We start from the raw sequence: 23081 nt of genomic DNA on the forward strand, positions 1-23081 counted from the left end.
CTGCAGTCACATAGCGTGACTGCAGACTTGTGCCCCAATTCTGGACAACCCCTTTACTCACCATTTACTCTTTACTGCATATGGTATTATTTAATAGAAAATGTAGCGCAGGATGTCTAGTTTCGACAGCACCTCAGTGATGCAGGGAATAGGGGTTAGAAAGTTACTATTTGCCATGCATAGAAAAAAAATACGCTTTTTTTTATTCTACTGTCGTCACTGTCAACATTGCGTTGTACTTTATGTTTTTATATAAACAAAACTTCAAACTTTAATGTTCTCATTTGTTTACCTGCAGTCGCCGAGATCTGAACCTGGAACGTGGAGGGGATGTCACTCTGAAGTAAGCAATATGAAGTCATAGAGATGCTTATTACCTTGTACCCCACTAAAGACCCTAATCTGGGGGGATGAACACCTGAATGATAATTTGTGTAAATGTTCGTTCCCAATCACTGACTCAGGTAAACTTGTCTGGCAACAAACCACAAATGTGAAAACATTCTGGACTCTGATCTTATCTTCTATGTGGACATCATGTGAACAGGAATGTGCTGTTATAACGTGACGTATTTTGTAAGAAAATCCAAACATAATTGAACTAAAGGAGTACCAGTCAATTTTCGAATAGCGAACATTACTGGTAGATAAACTGCCCAAATAAATGATCTTTTTATCTACAAGTATTGTGACTTACCTGGTAGTAACAAAGTAGAGTTGACAAGGATTCGATCCAGCAATCCTGTAGAAAAAAAAATTACATCTCTAATTAAAAACTATGTTGAGAAAAAAAAAGGGGGGTGCAAAAATGGGGAAGAAGAGGTCGGTAATAAGATTACATGAAAAGGTGACGCGTTTTGAATCATGGGTTCTGGCTATGATCAAGAACTGTGTTTCGAAACAAGTCAGCTTTTCATGTAGTTTTATTACAGTCTCTCCTTCTGCAGATCCCTCTTTTATTTTGGTTTTAATTATATTTTTAATTAATGATGTATTTTTTTAATTTACAGATTCAAAATCTTGTCACCTCTACTTTACTACCTGGGAACGAACCATCAGAGACTAATCCATGTATCCCTTTAAACTGAATTATGATCAAGTGAAGGATCGGCACTCAAGTAATTTCATTTGATGCTCTTTTTGCCATGTGTCCAAAAAATTATTTTTCATATCGTATATCACTCGTTTCGGCTGAATAGCCTTCCTCAAAACAAGACACTGTTTTGAGGAAGGCTACTCAACCAAAACGCGTCATATGCGATATGTAACTATGTGATATGTAAAAGAATTTTTGAGCACATGGAATAAAGAGCATCAAATGAAATTACGTGAGTGCGGATCCTTCACTTAATCATGCGATTTGGGAGAGCCACCCTATGATATGGGCACCACACCACATATTCATGAGGCGTGCCTACCTGGACTTGATTGGAATTGAAACTGAATCATGGGATTAGAGTCAGTAAAATTCCTTGGGGAGATAAGTTGTTTTCACTTTTTTGATATTCTGACTATTATTTTTAATCTGTAGGTGCCCTGTGATGTTGGTAGTTGGTGACCAAGCACCTCATGAGGATGCAGTGGTAAGGGAAAATGCATTTATGTTACTGGGTAGATTTTTCGGGTGGAGTGGGTAGGGGGAATCTTCTGTTATGACGCCTGTTGTTCCCTTACAGGTGGAATGCAACTCAAAACTGGATCCAACCCAGACTTCATTCTTGAAGGTAAGTTAGAAGATAACTTGAATAACCCAGCACTGGTGATTTCACACAACTACAATGTAGAGTGGTGTTAGGTGGCTTAGAGATAAGGAGACCTACTGCGTGGCATGGACCCGCCATCCTACTATACACAGACTGGCATTCCGTACAGATTGCCCTTGTAAAAACTCCCAAGGTTAAAACGTTGGAATATGATCCGTTAATTAACCACCCACCGGAATAAATAAACACACTGAAGCATTACAGCCTGTTTATTGTACTGGGATTGTTACGAAATTATATCTATGGGCAACTGTTCTTTTCGCGCACAATTCCACAAGCTGTGACCGAGGTGCGAGCTTGATTTATATTGAGAGATAAACTTGTCTAGATTTTACTGTACTATTTAAAGATTTCTAAACTGTAGAGTAATGATTCCTGCAGAAGTAGTGCTCTAGTATCAGTCCATTCCTTTTCCCGTTTACTATGGAACCGAAGGCAATTTCTATTTTATGTTGGGGTTTTTTTAAGATCGGTTTCGCATGAGTGTATTTCACCATCTGTATATGGACCGGATTGACCGTGGGTCTTCTGACTCCATCTTACGCCTTATAGGCTATGTGCCCACGGGACTCTGTATCTGCGGATTTTTCTGCATCAAAATCCGCAGCTTTCCCCCGGAATCCGCACCTTTTCATAGGTGCGGATTTGATGCGGATTTGACGCGGATTTGACGCGGATTTAACATGGATTTTGTTGTGGATTTTGCGATTTATTTATTTATTTTTTTTTCAATTGAATAGGCAAAATCCGCACGAAAATCCGCAACAATAATTGACATGCTGCAGATTTTTCCGCACGAAAATCCGCATGATTTCCGCTGCGGAAAAATCCGCAGTGTGAGCACAGCATTTCCCAAATGCCATAGAAATGGCTGGGGAGTAGCTGTGCTGCAGATTTCTGGAAAATCTGCGGCTTTTCCGCGAAAAATCTGCGGCAAAATCCGCGCATTTTCCGTAGTGTGGGCACATAGCCATAGACTCACATGAGGCTGTAAGTTCAGGTTGGCAGATTTGCTGCCAGACTCTGCATTGTGGTCTATGTACAGACCATGAACTATGGCTGTGTGAACCTGGCCTAGCAGTGAAGAAATACTTGTAATATAAAGCTTTGTAAAGCCTGAATTTTCTGGGATAAATACTAGAAATGAAGGTTAGCATTTTTATTTTAGAAGCAGTCTAGGTGAGTGTTAGCATTCATTTAAGAGCCGGCGACTCTCCTGACCCGAGCATGAGAGCCATATAGAACAATATGAAGTGGTCTCGTTCGGGTCAGGAGAGCCGCGGCCAGTCAGGCATTTTGATGCGATCGTCGTCTGTGTTATACGGCCATTTGACCCCAACCATAGAAGTATTCCTATGTGATATCCATGTACTGACTACATAAAGACAAATATGCATTTCAAACGAAGAGACATTGTTATTGAAAACATTTAGTATATATTTTATTTATGGCTGGAAAGGGAAGGGTCAGGTTGTCCCTAAAGGGTATGTATCACCAGATTTTTGCCACCTAATCTGAGATCCGCATAACATAGAGACAGGGATGAAACCTTTGATTCCAACAATGTGTCACTTACTAGGCTGCTTGCTGTAGTTTTGATAATCTACTGATAAAACATGATTTTATCACTAGAAGACTAGTAAACTTTCTGCCCGGTAGTCCTTCATATTCATGAGCAATGTAAAACCCCTCCCCTTCTACTGATTGGCAGCTTTCTGCCTATGCACAGTACACAAAAAGCTACCAATCAGTGGTGTGGGCGGGGTATAAAGAGCTCAGCATTTAGAGAACTAAAAATGGGGAGACAAAGGGCGCAATAGGGTCTTACCCGATATAACAAGTGGTGATAGGAAAGGAACAGTAACACTCACCTGATAGGGTTGTGCCAGTCACAACTCCTTCAAAAGCATGTGAGTGTCCGTGTGATTCAAGCAGCGGCCCCGTATATCAATATAGAATGTCAATTAAATATAGAGAGGAAACACGGGTATATGCCGCGCTAAAAACCACTGAAGTTGAAATTATGTGAAAATTTCTCTTTTATTTACAGCATTCCTACGCGTTTCAGAGACAAATACCGTCTCCTTCTTCAGGGAAAAAAGAAATCAATGATGATTTCTTTTTTCCCTGAAGAAGGAGACGGTATTTGTCTCTGAAACGCGTAGGAATGCTGTAAATAAAAGAGAAATTTTCACATAATTTCAACTTCAGTGGTTTTTAGCGCGGCATATACCCGTGTTTCCTCTCTATATTTAATTGACATTCCATTTAGAGAACTGGTAGATCTGCAGCAAAGTAAGTGATGCATGGCCAGAAAGATGGGTTCTGCCCCTAAATTATGTTGCTCGCAGATGCAGTAACAAGAACCTGGTGGCAGACTCTGTTTAAACTTTGAGAGTTCATAATATTCTGGTGTCAATGATTAAGTATATATTTATATACTGGGGCTGTTTCTACAAAAATATTCGAATCTCAGATGTCCTTTTAATGCGATCTAGCCTCTAAATGACACAACTCCTCCAACTTTTCTACTTGCTCAGTTTACACAGTTCAGGAGGCTATATTTAGGTACTGTAGGACTGGGGAGGCCCGCTTGGCAGATAGGAATACTCATGCTGCCAATAGTACACACAGAAATAGAGTTTTGGGATACTTGATGGTTCGGGAGACAGTAAAATTAAACTTGAGACTTGAACAGGTTTTGCTGTATATTTATTTCAGATGGCAGACTCTGGCGGACAGCCACAGATAACACAGGTAAAACTCATGAATATTGCCAAAGAACAAACATTATTTTTATTATTTCTTTTTTATTAGTGAGGATTTGAAATTTGCTAGCAAATTAGGACATTTGGGCATGATGTGGCAAGAGTCCCCACCTAAGACTTGCCTGTATGCGCTACCATGTCCTATATAATGAGACCATTTGTTTGAATGGACACTTATAGTATGGAGTTAGCGTTAGCGTTGGACCAGCTAAGCGTTAGCTGGTTTACTATATGGTAACCTATGCTGTTCTCATTAACTAAAATGAGTTGTGAAACATTCTTTTTTATTTTCTGTTTGTGTGTATATACAGTATATGTAGTGTATATATGTGTGTGTGTGTATATATATAATATATGTGTGTGTGTGTGTGTGTATATATATATAATATTATTATTATTATTATTATTATTATTATTATTATAGCGCCATTTATTCCATGGCGCTTTACAAGTGAAAGAGGGTATACGTACAACAATCATTAACAGTACAAGACAGACTGGTATAGGAGGTGAGAGGACCCTGCCCGCGAGGGCTCAGTCTACAGGGAATGGGTGATGGTACAATAGGTGAGGACAGAGCTGGTAGCGCACTGGTCTACTGGACTGAGGGCTATTGTAGGTTGTAGGCTTGTTGGAAGAGGTAGGTCTTGAGGTTCCTCTTGAAGCTTTCCATGGTAGTGGAGAGTCTGATGTGCTGAGGTAGAGTGTTCCAGAGTATGGGGGATGCGCGGGAGAAATCTTGTACACGATTGTGGGAAGAGGAGATAAGAGAGGAGCAGAGAAGGAGATCTGGTGAGGATCTAAGGTTGCGTGCAGGTAGGTACCGGGAGACTAGGTCACAGATGTAGGGAGGAGACAGGTTGTGCATGGCTTTGTATGTCATGGTTAATGTTTTGAACTGGAGTCGTTGGGCGATGGGAAGCCAGTGAAGGGATTGGCAGAGTGGCAAGGCTGGGGAGTAGCGAGGGGAGAGGTGGATTAAGCGGGCTGCAGAGTTTAGGATAGATTGGAGGGGTGCAAGAGTGTTGGAAGGTAGGCCAGAGAGCAGGAGGTTGCAGTAGTCGAGGCGGGAGATGATGAGGGCATGCACTAATGTTTTTGCAGATTCTTGGTTAAGGAAAGCACGGATTCGGGAGATATTTTTGAGTTGTAATCGGCATGAGTTGAAGAGGGCTTGGATGTGTGGCTTGAAGGATAGATCAGAGTCGAGGGTCACTCCAAGGCAACGAGCTTGTGAGACTGGGGTGAGTGAGCAACCATCGAGTTATAGGTTGAAGAGATGGGTTAGGGCTGGGATGAGGACTGCGGTGATGTTGGGGATGAGGTGCGATGGGAGCGGGTCCAGTGCACAGGTGGTTAGATGTGATCTTGAGAGTAGAGTGGAGAGATTGTTTTCTGTCATGGTGGAGAAGCTGGATTTGGAGGAAGAGGGATGAGTAGCTATGATGAGGGGCTGTGGTGATTGTGGGCCAAAGCTTGCTCTGATGTTGTCAATCTTCCGCTTGGAGAAAGAGGCAAAGTCTTCAGCTGAGAGGAGAGGAGAGGGAGGTGGTGCCGGAGGACGGAGGAGAGAATTGAAAGTGTTGAATAGCTGTTTAGGGTTGTGAGAGAGAGAAGATATGAGGGATGAGAAGTAGGTTTGTTTTGCAGCAGTGAGTGTGGACTTGAAAGTGGTGAGGGACTCTTTATATGCAATGAAGTGCTCAGTGGAATGAGACCTCTTCCATCTGCGCTCAGCAATTCTGGAGGCCCGTCTTAGTTCTTTAGTCTGCCTTGTGTGCCAGGGTTGCCTGTTGATTGTGCGGGTTTTGGTGTGTGTGAGGGGGGCAGCTGATTCGAGAGCTGCAGAGATTGTAGTGTTGTATAAAGTTGCAGCGGCATCTGCATCATGTAGAAATGCAATGTCTGTGAGGGGGAGAAGGGACTGAGAAAGGGCGTGTAAATCAATGTCTTTGATATTTCTGTGAGGGTGTGAAAATTTGTGGAGGGGGGGTTGCATACTTGGAGAAGAGAGGGAAGAGAATGGCAGTAGGTTGTGGTCAGACAGGGGGAGGGGCAGGTTAGAGAGGTTAGATAGGGAACAGAGGCGAGTGAAGATGAGGTCCAGCGTGTGGCCATCTTTGTGAGATATTTGTGAGAATTTGATATATCTATCAAATTCTATATTTGTGAACATAAATTTGATATTTGTCAGAATTTGATATATCTATCAAATTCTTTTTTTTATGTGTGTGTATGTATATATCTATATATATATATATATATATATATATATATATATATATATATATATATATATATAATATATGTACATGGATGTGTATATATTTGTGTGTGTGAGTGTATATATTGTGTGTGTGTGTATGTATATGTGTATATATGTATATATATATATATATATATATATATATATATATATATATATATATATATATATATATATATATATATATATATATATATAATATATATATATATATATATATATATATATATATATATATATATATATATATATATATATATATATAATATGGCGTATATATATTTATATAATATATTTATTTTTTAAAAATATAAATATATAGATTTTCTTTTTATTTCATCTTCTCATTTTTTTTGTACATGGTTACAAAAGCAACCATCTTCCATGATCTTCTGCATTTGTGTAGAGGTCCTTGTGCAGGAATGACGGGTTCGCTCTGGCCATCCTCTACTGGGCATGATTGATATTGTGTTATCTGCTGTACATAGAGGTGTTATCTGTCATTATCCTGCCTGTGATGATAATCCGATAACTACTGATCTCTACAAATTGGAAACAATCAGACTAATATTAAGCTCAGTGGCCAGAATGTGTTTTTTCATTATAGATATTGATATTGATATGGTAAATTTAAAAAAAGAAAAACAAAAAAAATCATAAATGAAAAAAAATCCATTTTATCTCCTTTAGGATTTATTGCAGATTCTAGATTGCATAATAATTGTATTTTTTACTCAGTGTCACTATTCTTTTCAATATACTAAAAATCCATCACGAGGATAATACAAATTGTCCAGGGAAAGATGTTTGTAGTCACATTGGCTATTATTATAGAATGCTATTCTGACTTTTCATTATTTTTTCCATGCTGTTATAGCCTGGAAAACTCGCTGAGGCTTTCAAGTACTTTGTTCAGGGAATGGGCTACAGTAAGTACTGACCTTTCTATTCCCGATACTGACTACATACGTTTTATCATCCAACGTAGGAGCTTACAGCTGTCCTCTTATAATGGCGGCTTTAAAAGCAATTGTATGCTCTGCAGACTTAGCAGCTTAGCTGCGTTGCAGGACAGATGTTGGTCTAGTCCAGCTACAGGCGAGTTTTAATTACTCATACATATAAATGGCTCGCTCAAATACAACAGAATGCTTGGCTGCAGCCCTCGAGCTGAAATATAAGGGTTTAGATCATGAACCAATACACAACATGAACGCTTCTTGTCAACCTATATGAATTCCACACCTACATAAAGGGGGTAGTACTACATTGGATAAGCCCCTTACTATGTACCTACAAATCCAACATAAGCGAATACAAAAATAGTGAATCTTTTTTATTACATAATAATAATAATAATAATAATAAAAAAACAGTTAAAAGTAAGATAAATTATTAATTATTTAATCCTTGTCTGGTACCATGGGGTCAATGTGACCCCATGCAGATTGATACACCTAGTGATTTTTTTCATGGTAACAGACAAGGGTTAAACACCACAAAGTACATTCTAAGAGCACATAGCATCAGAAACACTATACTCAGCGTATATTGCCAGCAAACGGTAAAAGCTGTGAATCATAAGTCAATAATCAAAGCAGCTCAGAATACAACAGTATAAGTAAATACATAAGCCAGTAATGCAAAAACCAACGTCGTTACTGACAAACACAGCAGCCGTATCCCAATTCGTTGGAATGGTATCTACTTACATCTGAATCACAGCTTTTATCGTTTGTTTAGTACAGTATTGTGTTTCTGGTGCTACAACCACTTAAAATCCAATATGCAATGTTTAATTAGTAGTCATAACACATCCACTTTCTTATAACTATAGTCATTCTTTTAACTGTTTTTATTATTATTATTATTATTATTAATAATAATAATTATTTTTGTTGTTGTTGTTTGCTCTACCTTAACATTGAAAGTGCAACACCAAGAAGGAAAAGTTGAGGAGTTATGGAAATTGCAGGATGGATGGACATGTTAATGATATGCAAATAATTAAATAATAGAAATAACATTCTCAAAACATCTCGATTTATTCAGTATCGATTATAAGTACAATGTTCCAAAAAACAGGCACCTACAAGACTTAGAATGCTATCAATGGGGTTATTAAATGATTGTCTGAGGAATGGTCTGTATTTGGGCACACAAATCATCAAGATCCGCTGCTGACAACTTGCTGTGCAATAAAGAAAAAGAAATATAGGACCCGCACACCTATTTGTATTAATTACAATATACCGATACATACGTACATGGTGCAGCAGCACACTGCAATCAATGAATACATAAACTCCAATATTGCTATAAACATTTAAAATGTAAGTTACTTAGTTAGCAACTTTTGATCAAACAGCGCAAAAGCCATCCAACCACGTGAAGGTGTGCCTTTTATTATGTAGATGCTGAATAGGAGGGAGCAGATTATGATTAACATGTAGAAGGAGGGAACAGGGGAGAGTTAAGTTAGTGTATTGAGGTGATAGGCCTGTTTACATAGATGTGTTTTTAGAGCATGCTTGGAAGATATCAGGGCTGCATATTAGTCGGATCGTTTTTGTTTGGTAGTAAGATCCAGAACACTAGTGCAGCACGAGAGAAGTCTTGGATATGTAGGTGTGAAGTTCGGATTATGGAGGATGTAAGAGATCAGGTACAGAATGGAGAGCGTGGGAAGGGTGATAGAGATGAGGGAGGAGATGTAAGGTGGTGCAGAACTGTGAAGAGCTTTGTGAGTAAAAGCGATAAGTTTGTATTGTATCCTGTTGCGGATGGGCACCAGTGTACTGACTGGCACAAGGTGGAAGTATCATTGAAGCAGTTGGAAAAAATATGACCCTAGAGGGCACATTCATTACGGATTGGAGAGGAGAAAGTTTGGTTAGAGAAAGACCGATCAGTAGAGAGTAGCAGTAGTCCAGAGGAAAATGAATAAGAATGACAGTAAATGTTTTTGCGGTTTCAAAGGTGAGAAAAGGTTGGATTCTAGAGATGTTTTTAAGATGCAGGAAACATAAGCGAGATAGTGATTGGATATAGGGAATAAAGGAAAGTTCTGTGACAAATATAGCCCCCTGACAGCGACCGTGCTGCTTGGGAGTTTTGGTTGAGCCACCAAAAGTAAATGAAATATCAGGTATAGGTTGGTTAGTAGAGGGAGGAAACGAAGTTCAGTTTTGGAAAGATTTAAGTGGGCTTTTTACGCTACGATATATCATACGATATGTCGTCGGGGTCACGTCGTAAGTGATGCACATCCGGCATCATTTGACATATCGTAGCGTGTGACAGCTACGAGCGAGTGTGAGCGAGCAAAAATACTCACCTTATCGTTGCTCGTTGACACGTCACTCATTTTCAAAATATCGAACGTCCTGCGCACCGGTTATTCATTGTTCCCGAGGCAGCACACATCGCTCCGTGTGACACCCCGGGAACGATGAACTGCAGCTTACTTGCGTCCCGCCGGCAATGGGGAGGGAAGTAGGTGGGTGGGATGTTTACGTCCCGCTCATCTCCGCCCCTCCGCTTCTATTGGCCGGCCGCTGTGTGACGTCATTGTGACGCCGAACGTCCCTTCCCCTTCAGGAAGTGGATGTTCGCCGCCCACAGCGACGTCGTTTGGAAGGTAAGTACGTGTGACGGGGGGTTACAACAATGTGCAACACGGGCAACAAACGATGGGGGCGGGTGCGATCGCACGATTAATTGCAGCATGTAAAGCAGGCTTTAGTTTCAGATAGAGGAAGGACATGATGTTAGAGACAGCAGACAGACAATCACTGGTATGTTGTGTTAAGGTGAGGGTGATGTCAGGAGAAGAGGTATATAATTGATTGTCATCAGCATATAGGACTGAAAACCAAATCTGATGGTATGTCCAATAGGGTAAGGATATGTGCGCATGCTGCGTTTTTTGCGTCTTTTTTGGGTGCGTTTTGTTCTAAAAACTGCATGAATTTCCTTCCCCAGCAAAGTCTATGAGATTTCATTTTTAATGTCCGCACATTTTAGGTTTTTTTAGCTGCGTTTTTGTGGTGACCACAAAGATGCAGCATGTCAATTCTTTTTGCGTTTTGTCCCTGCGTTTTGGGAGGGCTGGTATTTGGCCAGATATTGTTCCCCTTATAAAGTCTAAGGGGACCAGAATTGGGCGCAAAGGGGTAGGAGCAAGCGCTACATACTCACCGATCACCAGTCGGCTGCCACACTGCTGCCGCGGAAACTCTTTCATCTTCCAGAGCCAGCCGCTCATTAGACTCATAACATATTCACTCCTTCCCTGCTCACCGGTAGCTGTGATTGGTTGCGGGCAGACCTGCCCCTACGCTGAGCGACAGCTGTCTGACTACAGCCAATCATAGACGCCGGTGGGCGGGTCTATATTGTACAGTAAATTAAATAAGTAAATTTAAAAAAAAAAAGACGTGCGGTCCCCCTCAATTTTGATAACCAGCAAAGATAAAGTTTCACAGCTGAGGGCTGTTATTCTCAGGCTGGGAAGACCCACGTTATTGGAAGCCCCTCAAGTCTAAAAATATCAGCCAGCAGCCGCCCAGAATTGCTGCATCCATTAGATGCGACAGTCCTGGGACTCTACCCGGCTCATCCCGATTACCTTGGTGCGGTGGCAATCGGGTTAATAAGGAGTTAATGGCAGCAGCCCATAGCTGCTACTAAGTAGCTTAGTGATGGCAGGCGTCTGAGACACCCCCTCATCACTAAGCTGTAAGTGAAAGTAAATAAACACAATCACCCAAAAAATCGTTTATTTGAAATAAAACACAAAAAAGCCCCCTCTTTCACCACTTTATTAATCCCTAAAACACCCCTCCAGGTCTGACGTAATCCACACGAGGTCCCATGACACATCCATCTCTGCTACATCTGACAATCACAGAGAGCGGCTATATAGCACGACCATTCTCTGTGAGGGTCAGGCCGCAAGTGAAGTGAGCCGCATGGGATCAGCGGTGGCTTCAGCTGTCACTGCACGTCAGCTGACTGAAGTCACCGCTGATCTCACGCTCACTTCACGCGATAACGGCTGAAGTGAGCCGCGAGATCAGCGGTTACTTCAGTCAGGAGATGTGCGGTGACAGCGGGAGTCCTCCACTTGTAACCGCATATCAGGCCGCGGCTAAAGTGAGCGCGAGATCACCTCACATCACCTGAGTGACGTCCGCGCTAATCCCGCGGCTCACTTCAGTAGAGGTTTGACAGGTGTAGGACTCCTGCGTTTTTTTTAAGCCAAAAACGCTGCTCAAAGTAGTTACCACAAAGATAAAAATGCTGCAACTTTGTGGTCACCTCAAAGATATAAATGCTGCATCTTTGTGGTCACCACAAGATAAAAATACTGCATCTTTGTGGTAACAAAAAACCCGAAGCATGCGCACATAGCTTAACTGTATAGAGAAGGGAAGGGGGCCTAGGGCTGAGCCCTGAGAAACCCCAATAATAAGGGGATGAGGAGAAGAAGGGGAGCCCGCAAAAGATATAGTGAAGGAGAGGTCAGAGGAGAACCTGGAGAGAGTGGTGTGCTTGAGCCTGATATTGCAGAGCATAGTGAGAAGGAGCTGGTGATCCACAGTGTCAAATGCGGCAGAGACATCCAGGAGAATCAGCAGGGAGTAGTGTCTATTAGATTTAGCTGTTAATAGGTCATTAGCGGCTTTAGTAAGAGCAGTTTGAGTAGAGTGAAAATTGCGGAAACCAGATTGTAAAGCTGGGTTCACACATAGCGACAGCGACAACAACGTCGCTGTTACGTCACCATTTTCTGTGACGCAACAGCGACCTTGTAAGTCGCTGTTATGATCGCTGCTTAGCTGTCAAACTCAGCAGACGCAGCAGCGATCATAACGACACGCGTCGCTGTGGAAGCCATGCTGCACTTGGTAACTAAGGTAAATATCGGGTAACCATTACCCGATATTTACCTTGGTTACCAGCGCACATGATTAGCGCTGGCTCCCTGCTCTCCTAGCCAGGGTACACATTGGGTTAATTACCCGATGTGTACTCCGGCTCCGGTTACGTGAGCAGGGAGTCAGCGCTAAACGGTGTGCTCTCACGCTGCCAGTGCCGGCTCCCTGCTCACGTAGCTGGAGTACACATCGGGTAATTAACCCGATGTGTACTCTGGCTAGGAGTGCAGGGAGCCGGCACTGGCAGCGTGAGAGCGGCGATGCTAGTAACTAATGTAAATATCGGGTAACCAAGGAAAGGGCTTCTTGGTTACCCGATGTTTATCGTGGTTACAGCTTACCGCAGATGCCATACGCTGGCTCCTGCTCCCTGCTTGCTTCAGTTCGTCGCTCTCTCGCTGTCACACACAGCAATGTGTGCTTCGCAGCGGGAGAGCAACAAGCAAAAAATGAAGCAAGCACATTCAGCAACGAGTGGCGACCTCACAGCAGGGGCCAGCTCGTTGCTGGATGTCACACACAGCGACAGCGACGGGACGTCGCTGCAACGTCACAGAAAATGGTGACGTAGCGTCGCCGTCGCTGTGTGTGACACCACCTTTAAGGATTGAGAAGAGCATTATCTGAGAGATAGCAGATTAGAAGAGAGTGGACCAAACATTCCAGAAGTTTAGAAATGAAAGGGAGATTATAGACAGGTCTGTAGTTAGCAACACAGATCTGGTTGAGGGAGGGTTTTTTTAAGTAAAGGGATGATGATGATGATGATGATGATTGTCACAAACCACCGGGGGGGTCACTCAGAAATCCCCCGCGCTGGCTACCAGTACGTCACAATCGGGGGGTAACAAGTGGGGGTCACCCCTACTTTATACCTCCCGACCGACAGACAGAGCACGTGACGCGCTCTCTAGCGCCCCTCTTATAGTCAGGCCAATTATGGAATTGCCCGACAATAAGCAAGGAGGCCGCTATACTACTTATGCCGATTATTGAAGGGTCCCCGGTGAGAGTAAGGTATATATTCCCCCGACCTCCGCGGGCGGAATATATAATATCTTCCCGAATCTCACTGGCCTCCCCACAATAATCCTTGGCACAACTCGCTGCCACCAACCGCTTCACGGTAACTATTAGCCGAACACACAGACGTGGGATTCAAGATCGAGATAACAGAACAGCCCAGGATTAATTATATAATTTAATCGCCTAAAGCACACTAGAAACTACAATATATACAATAGGGAATCTACAGAATATACAGTTATGTCAGAGTACAGTTACAGATAAAGCATGGTTTACAAACAGGTATGCAAATTCAATCAGTTACCTTGTTTGTCTGGCCACAGGGGGGCGCTGTAGACCAGGTTTCTAGGAACTCCCACAGATGTTTCCTGCACGTGCCCCCAGCGAGAAGAACACTGGAAAATGGCCGAAGTAGGGTTATCAACCTGGGCAGATCCAGGTCCCCTCCTACCTTAGTGACCTCACAGGGAAGCACTGCCACTCCCCCTGCATGGATCAGAATTATCCAGCAAAGGGGATATTGGCCATAACTTTGCCTGGGAGCGTCGTAGGCAGACGCCAATGCTCTCATTGTGACAGTTATGAATTTAGCTACAGAACGAGGGGACTCATGACCTGTCTACGAGTTCCCATATGGCTGATATCACGCCTGGGGTATTTCCCAAGCTCCCCCTTCCATAAAAAAGGTGTGCCAGCATCGTCCGCCTGCGCAAACACCATTTTTATGGTTGCCATATTTATCGGAGATATGGCTTGCGAGATATGAACCATTTTTTACTGGAGTCGTTCTGTCTGGCTACTTCCAAGCCTTGCTAATGAGATACAACTCTTGTTACAGGGTGACGGCAGGGAGTCATCCTGGGTCCATTGTCCTCACATCATCTCATCTCCATATCAGAGGAGATGGCTGTTGGAGGTGTAAGTGGGATGTGACACCTTCACAGATGCTGGACATTTGAGAACAAGAAGGGAGGGGGGGCACTGCCAGGGAGTGATGAGAGCAATTATGACTTCTAGTCATAATTCCTCTTCATATCCCAGGATTTACCTCACACCTCCCCCCTTTTGAGGGCGCTAGGGGGCAGCACACTCCGGTGTTCCCCCGTGCGCCCGTCCGCGACCTCTCCTTGTCGGGACAGCCCGTCTGCGTTACCGTGGTCACGGCCCCTTTTGTGGCGAATGGTGAAGTCGTATTGCTGGAGCGCAAGGCTCCATCGCAACAATCGCCCATTCGTCCCAGAGACGGTGTGCAACCAGCTGAGGGGATTGTGGTCCGTCTCCACGATGAAGTGGCGCCCGTATAGATAGGGTTGCAGACGCTGCAGGGCCCACACTATGGCCAGGCACTCCTTCTCCATTGTAGAATAGGCCACTTCCCTTGGTAACAGCTTCCTGCTCAGGTACAAGACTGGGTGCTCTTGGCTCGCAGAGTCCACCTGGCTGAGCACCGCACCGAGGCCGAAGTCACTGGCGTCGGTCTGTACTACAAACGGCCGCGTGAAGTCGGCTGCCTGTAGCACGGGCGGGCTGGACAGGGCGTCCTTTAGGGCCCGGAAGGGGAGGAGGGTGGCCCACAGCTGGGACCGTTGGTCCTCCAAGAGCTGGTGGCCAACCTCCACATCCTCAATGGATCCGCCTGCCCTAACCTGGGCTAGCATATCCAAGAGGGTTTCCGCTTCTCCCTCCTCGGGCAGGTTGCACACGGGGAGCGCACATGCCTCCCGCTCATGATGTGCCTTCATCATGTTCACATGGAAGGGCTTTCGCCTTCCACGGGCGGGGTCCAGGGTGACCAGGTACGTTACAGGGTTGAGCTGCTGGTACACGAGGTATGGGCCTTCCCAGGCTGCCTGAAGCTTGTCCTGTGGTACGGGGACCAGTACCCACACCTTTTGACCCACTTGGTAGGTCCTCTCACAAGCGTTCTGGTCGTACCAACGCTTCTGATCGGCCTGGGCTTGAGCCATATTGTCGTGTACCAGTTGCGTCAAGGCCTGCATTTTGTCCCGGAAGCGCATGACATACTCGATAACCGACACTCCAGGGGTGGCCAAATCCCCTTCCCAAGCCTCTTTCACCAGAGCCAGGGGGCCCCGCACACGTCGCCCGTACAGGAGCTCAAACGGTGAGAATCCTGTTGAGGCCTGTGGAACCTCCCGGTAAGCAAATAACAGGTGTGGGAGATACTGCTCCCAGTCACGCCCATGGGAGTCGACCAACATCTTAAGCATCTGCTTTAAGGTGCCATTGAACCGCTCGCACAGGCCATTAGTCTGTGGATGGTACGGGCTGGCCACCAGATGTCGCACCTGGACTTGCTTACAGAGGGCCTCCATCAGCTGGGACATGAATTGGGTCCCCCGGTCAGTGAGCATTTCCTGGGGAAAACCCACTCGGGAGAAAATCTCCAGCAATGCGGTGGCCACCTTGTCAGCCCGAATGGACGACAAGGCCACTGCTTCTGGGTACCGGGTGGCATAGTCAACTACCGTCAGTATGAAGCGTTTCCCGGAGCTGCTGGGGATGGCCAGCGGGCCGACCAGATCCACAGCCACCCTCCTGAAAGGCTCATCGATGATGGGCAGAGATACCAGTGGGGCTTTGGGGCGTGGCCCCGCCTTCCCCACTCTCTGACAGGTTTCACACGAACGGCAGTAGGCAGCCACATCGGCCCCCATTTTTGGCCAGTAGAAATGCTGGTTTAACCTGGCCTTGGTCTTAGCGATCCCTAGGTGTCCGGCCATCGGAATCTCATGTGCGATCCGCAACAACTCCGTCCGGAACGGATAGGGTACCACCAACTGTCGGTCCCTGGGCCACGCCTCCGGTGAACCCTGCTGGACCGTGGCCCGGTACAGCCGTCCTTGGTCCCAGACCACTCGCTCCGGGTCCGAGGGAGGCTGTGCCGCCTGCTCCTTAAGAGCTTTCAGGCTGTCGTCAGCTTCTAACGCTGCCTGAAACCCCTGACTAGATGTGGCCAGAATCGACGAGACTGTCACATCTTCAGTCAGTACCCCGGGACCTGTGTCCTGGCCTCCACCTGACTCGGCTGCCACTTGGTCAGAAGGGGAAGAGCTATCGGACCTCCGGGAGGCCCCTTGGCTTCCAGCACTCCCACTGCGGGTGACAGCGGCCACAGCCGCTGCGACCGTGGGTCGTGCCTGCTCCTCCTCCGTTCCTGACCAAGTCGCCGGTTCAGGCAGACCTACCTGGCTTCCTGACACCCCGGTTGTGGGGGAACCATGCACCGAGATCTTACCTGGGAGCACTTCCGCTCCTGGACCGGCCCCAATCTCACCTGCCTGTTCCCCCTCTGCAGCAACAGAACCCCGCTGTGAAATCTCTGGGGACCCCACATTTGCTGTGGTAGCCCCCACCCCACACACTGGTCCTCCCCCTGCAGCACCCTGCTCTCTGCTTATCCCTGCAGAGGGCAACAGATCCCAGCTCACAGGCTGGTTACTTGTAGAGGCATGGTCACACCTTTCTCTGACCCCCTCCCCTGTCACAGCTGCAGCTGAGTGTGTGTCTATGGCGTCTATGCAAGCAGAAATATCAGAGTTCACTCCCTCCTCCCTTACATCATTCATAGATAACACATTAACATTGTCCAGAGGCACGTCAGCACTGGCTGAAGGTTCAGCATTTGGGGCGGGGCCAAACTGGGAGGTTATTTGCCCCAAATCTGTCCCAAGTAGCACGTTTGCAGGGATCCGATCAGTTACCCCCACCTCCCTCACCCCTCGCCCTGCGCCCCAGTCCACATAAATGTCAGCAACAGGCAGCGCCGGGTCAATGCCTCCAATCCCGGAGACAGCGAGGGTTTTTCCAGGGATCAAGTCTTGGGGGGACACCATCTCAGGCCGCACCAGAGTCACCTCCGAGGCGCTGTCTCGCAGTCCTATGGTCACAGACTGGCCGACGGTGACAGGTTGGAAGCTGTCCAGGGACCTACCACCACCCCCACCCACACAATACACCTTGGGCGGCCCTTGGGACGGGGACGGAGCCGGGGCCTTGGGACGCTGAGGGCACATGGCCTTGAAGTGTCCAGGTAGGTTGCACTGGTGGCACCGTCTTGGTTCCGCCACGGGCCTGGAGAGGGGAGTTGAGGGGGACACCCCCTGCAGTCTAGGGGCAGGTGGGGCAGTCGCAGAATTCATCTTACCCCCTCTCCAGGTGCTGCTGGTGGCCGCTCTCCTGGCCTCAGGGGCCCGGTTGTTGGTGTAGTCATCGGCAAGGGCAGCTGTAGCCGTGGACCCCTTTGGCTTCTGGTCTCGGATGAACTGGCGGAGATCCTCAGGGCAGTTCCACAAGAGTTGCTCCGTGATGAACAAGTCCAGGATCTCCGGTCCGGTGGAAAGCTGCAGGCCTTGGGTCCAGTGGTCGGCAGCTCGGGCAAGTGCCCGCCGGTGGTCAGCCCAGGAGTCCTTTGGTCCCTTCTGTAGGCTCCGGAACTTCTTGCGGTAGGACTCCGAGGTGAGGTTGTACTGTTGGATCAGGGCCCGCTTGATGGTGTCGTAGCCCTGATCTGCCTCAGCAGGCAAGTCCCCAAGGACATCCAGGGCCTTACCCCTTAAACGGGGGGTCAGGTATTTGGCCCACTGGTCCTTGTCCAGATGGTGCTGCAAGCAAGTCCGTTCAAAAGCAGTCAAGAAAGAGTCCAAGTCTCCATCCTTCTCCAGCACTGGGAAGTCCTCAACACGGACCTTTGGAAGTTTGGTGTCTTGAAGGTCACGTGTGGCTGATGAGGGCCGGAGCTGAGCTAGCTGCAGCTGGTAGTCACGCTCTGCCTGTCGCTCTCGCTCTCGCTCTTCACGCGCTGCTTGCCGCTCCGCAGCCTCACGCACTGCTTGCCGCTCCGCAGCCTCAGCATCACGCGCTGCCTGCCGCTCTGCCCTGTGCTCTGCCAGGAGTCCCTTGTAGCCCTCCTGGTCTCCAGCCTGGAGAAGGGCCATAGCCATTTGAAGAAGGCTATCCGAGCCTCCCAGGCTCGGTGGAATGGCACGTGGTGATCTGCGGCCCGCTGCGGAGCCTGGTGATTCACTGTCCATTGCAGAGCGGAGGGCTGGCATCTGGCTTGTTGAGGACCCTTGGGTGAGCTGCTCCTCCTCTTGTCCAGCAGTGCCCGGTTGTGCAATGTCCTCTGCGGAGCTGTTTTCTGGCGTCGAGCTCCTGGAGGACTCGTGGGCAACCTCCTCATTACTGCCCACAGCACCGTCCTCCCTCTCTTCGGCTCCTGCTTTAGCATTGGCCAGTTGCATAGCTCTGCTCCTGGTGCCATCAGCCATTCTTGCAGACTTTTGGTCACTGACACAGAACTGACACCTGATGCCTCCACACACCTTACAGTATCTGCACTCTGACACTCTAGTGTTGAGCTAGTCTGAAGACCCCAGCAGCCACAGCTGCTGCAGGCAGTCTTTAGTGTCTGGGAGTATGGGTCTCACACTCACACACACTATTATCTCGATCCCACCGCTTGCCACCAATATGTCACAAACCACCGGGGGGGTCACTCAGAAATCCCCCGCGCTGGCTACCAGTACGTCACAATCGGGGGGTAACAAGTGGGGGTCACCCCTACTTTATACCTCCCGACCGACAGACAGAGCACGTGACGCGCTCTCTAGCGCCCCTCTTATAGTCAGGCCAATTATGGAATTGCCCGACAATAAGCAAGGAGGCCGCTATACTACTTATGCCGATTATTGAAGGGTCCCCGGTGAGAGTAAGGTATATATTCCCCCGACCTCCGCGGGCGGAATATATAATATCTTCCCGAATCTCACTGGCCTCCCCACAATAATCCTTGGCACAACTCGCTGCCACCAACCGCTTCACGGTAACTATTAGCCGAACACACAGACGTGGGATTCAAGATCGAGATAACAGAACAGCCCAGGATTAATTATATAATTTAATCGCCTAAAGCACACTAGAAACTACAATATATACAATAGGGAATCTACAGAATATACAGTTATGTCAGAGTACAGTTACAGATAAAGCATGGTTTACAAACAGGTATGCAAATTCAATCAGTTACCTTGTGCGTCTGGCCACAGGGGGGCGCTGTAGACCAGGTTTCTAGGAACTCCCACAGATGTTTCCTGCACGTGCCCCCAGCGAGAAGAACACTGGAAAATGGCCGAAGTAGGGTTATCAACCTGGGCAGATCCAGGTCCCCTCCTACCTTAGTGACCTCACAGGGAAGCACTGCCACTCCCCCTGCATGGATCAGAATTATCCAGCAAAGGGGATATTGGCCATAACTTTGCCTGGGAGCGTCGTAGGCAGACGCCAATGCTCTCATTGTGACAGTTATGAATTTAGCTACAGAACGAGGGGACTCATGACCTGTCTACGAGTTCCCATATGGCTGATATCACGCCTGGGGTATTTCCCAAGCTCCCCCTTCCATAAAAAAGGTGTGCCAGCATCGTCCGCCTGCGCAAACACCATTTTTATGGTTGCCATATTTATCGGAGATATGGCTTGCGAGATATGAACCATTTTTTACTGGAGTCGTTCTGTCTGGCTACTTCCAAGCCTTGCTAATGAGATACAACTCTTGTTACAGGGTGACGGCAGGGAGTCATCCTGGGTCCATTGTCCTCACATCATCTCATCTCCATATCAGAGGAGATGGCTGTTGGAGGTGTAAGTGGGATGTGACACCTTCACAGATGCTGGACATTTGAGAACAAGAAGGGAGGGGGGGCACTGCCAGGGAGTGATGAGAGCAATTATGACTTCTAGTCATAATTCCTCTTCATATCCCAGGATTTACCTCACAATGATGATGGCGTTTTTAAATGAAAAGGGAAAGATATCGGATGAAAGAGAGGTTAAATATTAATGACAGCTGGGGAGAGGAACTAGAGGAGGTGTGAGAGAATAGATCACTGGTGCAAGTAGGAGGTAGTAGGGCGAGAAGAAGCGATGAGCCGGGTCAGTTCTTCTTCTGTGACAGGCTTAAAGAAGTGAAAAGGTTTTGGTACCGTTAGCCAGTTGAAAAATTATTGAATGTTCTCAGTGAGAGGAACAAAATTATAATCTTGTGATACCTTTTAATGGCTAACTAAAATAAAATAAAGTGATGTTACAAAGCTAGTGGAAGCAGAGCTGGGGTTGGGAGAGATGTCGCCAGCGAATAGGAGGAGACAAAAGAAAGAGTAGGTGATTAAGTGATTTGTGTGTGTTTTGTGCACTGTGTGATGGTAGTGGATGGTTTGGAGTGAATAAGAAATGTCAGCAGAGCCTCAGTGTTCTACTTGGGAGAGGGGAGAAGGGAGGGTCTGATATGGAGAGAGTACACATAATGTGTAAGCGGACGGTATCGGTGAGAGAAGGCAGCAGCAAAAACATACGAGCCAGAGATATGACGTATAAATAGTGAAATACAGCTGGACTACTGTGAGCAGCCCGCATGACCTCAGCACACTACCCTGGCCTACAGCGTCTCTTGTCTCTCATCAACCACATCCTGACGTCATCGATAGGAATTGCAAAGGGAGGTTTCCCGCAGCGGATCTTGATGATCTCTGTGGTAAAGTGCATTCAGCATGGCAGAACATTCATCAGGCAACCATTAATAACCTCATTGATAGCATACCAAAACGTATAATTGTGTGTATTTTTGCACATGGCACTCATACTCGATATTGAATAAATCGAGAAACTTTGCAAATTTTGTTTCCATTTTTTCATGATTTGCATATCATTAACATTCTATCCATCCTGTGATTTCCATACTTCCACAACTTTTCCTTCTTTGTGTAGCAGTTGCTATGTTGAGGAATGTAATATCAATAAAGATTTAGTATTTTTGGTATTCGGTTCCACTGTGTATTTGTTGATGTTTATTTTACAATTATATTTGAGGACCTCTTAGGGAAACATTTCTCAAGAGATGAACATGCATTATTGTTTCATGCTTGCTATAATTTCTCTTGTGGCTAATCCTGCATTGGTTTAATATAAACAAAAAAATCCCATTAATTTTCCTTTCTGACCGCTGATAAAGCACCAATTACGGTACATGTTGTAGTGTAAGTACAGACAGGTCTTTGGCTTAGCTGCCATTTTTAAATTCCCAAATCTAGACTCCTCAGGGTTACTTTAAACTGTACACCATGCTCTAATGTTTATGAGCCATTATCTAAAGTGTTTATGTCATTGAATAATTTCAGTCAGTACAAAGATTTTGGGTTTTGATATTGTAGATTGGTGAATAAGAAAAGCAGCTTCCTAAGCTCACTAATCTCTAGTTGGTTGTTATCTTCAACCTTATAGTCATTGAATGGAGCAGCAGAGAGCATGTCTGACCACCAGTCCAAATGTCTCCTTAAGAAGCAAAAAGGAATGGGGCGCATGCATGACCACCATTCATTTCAAATGCGTCATCATGCAGCGAGAGGGAACTGGGGTCATTCAGATATTTGCATATAGGGTTATAAATATCATTTGTAAGAAAACCTTTAGGATTTCTTAGTGGAAAGCCATAGACCTGTATCTTCTGTACCATGGATATTGATCTTTCTTCAGAAGTATGGATGCTTTATCCCGAGTCTGACAACAACTGAGTGTAAGGATGCTTTGATGCTGGTCTTGCTCCATAGAGTCACATTTCAGGCCCTGTCCTTACTGATGTCCTCCGTAGTTCCAGTAGTTTTCATTTGTCTTGCTATTTCTTCTCCTCAGTCCCCCACATTCTGGATAAGAAGCGCAGTATGGGGTGAAGTATCTTTGAAGAACTTATCAATCCCCCATCCTTCTTCATTGCTCTTGGTCCTTGCACCCTTTCTGCCTCTTCTCACCCAGCTTTTGTCCAGGTGCTTGGGCATGAGACACTCACCTCACCTTTTGTGTGCTACAATGTACTTTTATATCTTGTGTGAGCTTACACCTATACCAATGCCTTTTGTGCAGGACGAGCTGACCTCATTGCAGCTTGTTTAGACAACGGAGGAGTTCACATTTTTTGCCGGATGACCCTGTGACCTTTCACCTGTTACCTATAAGCATGGCTCGCCTACTTCAGACCTGTAGTTTCCAAGATCCCACAGCTACACCACATGTCCTTTTAGCTTTGTCACTGTGATGTCACTTATTTCTGGAAATGCTTTATCTGTTATATTATTTAAGTGGAGGGATTCACTTAGACCACAGTATTGCAGACCTTGTTTAGTTTCTGCACATTTAGCAGAGTTGTGTCCACAATTTAGATACATAAAGTGGTAATTGTCACGTGCGCTGGAGGAACTCAAATGAAGATCCCAGTCTCTCCATCCGTCCTTTCGTTCTCTCATTC

General features: G+C 46.0%; 1 protein-coding gene across 4 annotated transcripts in view; it reads left to right on the forward strand.

Annotated features, from left to right (window-relative positions):
- The window catches only part of NDRG2 (NDRG family member 2), a 402510-nt gene that overhangs the window by 376740 nt on the left and 2689 nt on the right, over positions 1 to 23081 (forward strand). For 3 of the 4 annotated variants that reach the window (XM_075319933.1, XM_075319929.1, XM_075319932.1), the window contains exons 11-16: positions 299 to 343; positions 1532 to 1583; positions 1677 to 1724; positions 4485 to 4520; positions 7675 to 7726; positions 22472 to 22505. In XM_075319933.1, the coding sequence (XP_075176048.1) occupies positions 299 to 343; positions 1532 to 1583; positions 1677 to 1724; positions 4485 to 4520; positions 7675 to 7726; positions 22472 to 22505 (267 nt within the window). The remainder of the gene's footprint in view (positions 1 to 298; positions 344 to 1531; positions 1584 to 1676; positions 1725 to 4484; positions 4521 to 7674; positions 7727 to 22471; positions 22506 to 23081) is intronic. The other variant, XM_075319930.1, reaches the window with a different exon arrangement.

Source organism: Anomaloglossus baeobatrachus, chromosome 1 (assembly GCF_048569485.1).
Source record: "Anomaloglossus baeobatrachus isolate aAnoBae1 chromosome 1, aAnoBae1.hap1, whole genome shotgun sequence".
Classification (NCBI taxonomy): Eukaryota; Metazoa; Chordata; class Amphibia; order Anura; family Aromobatidae; genus Anomaloglossus; species Anomaloglossus baeobatrachus.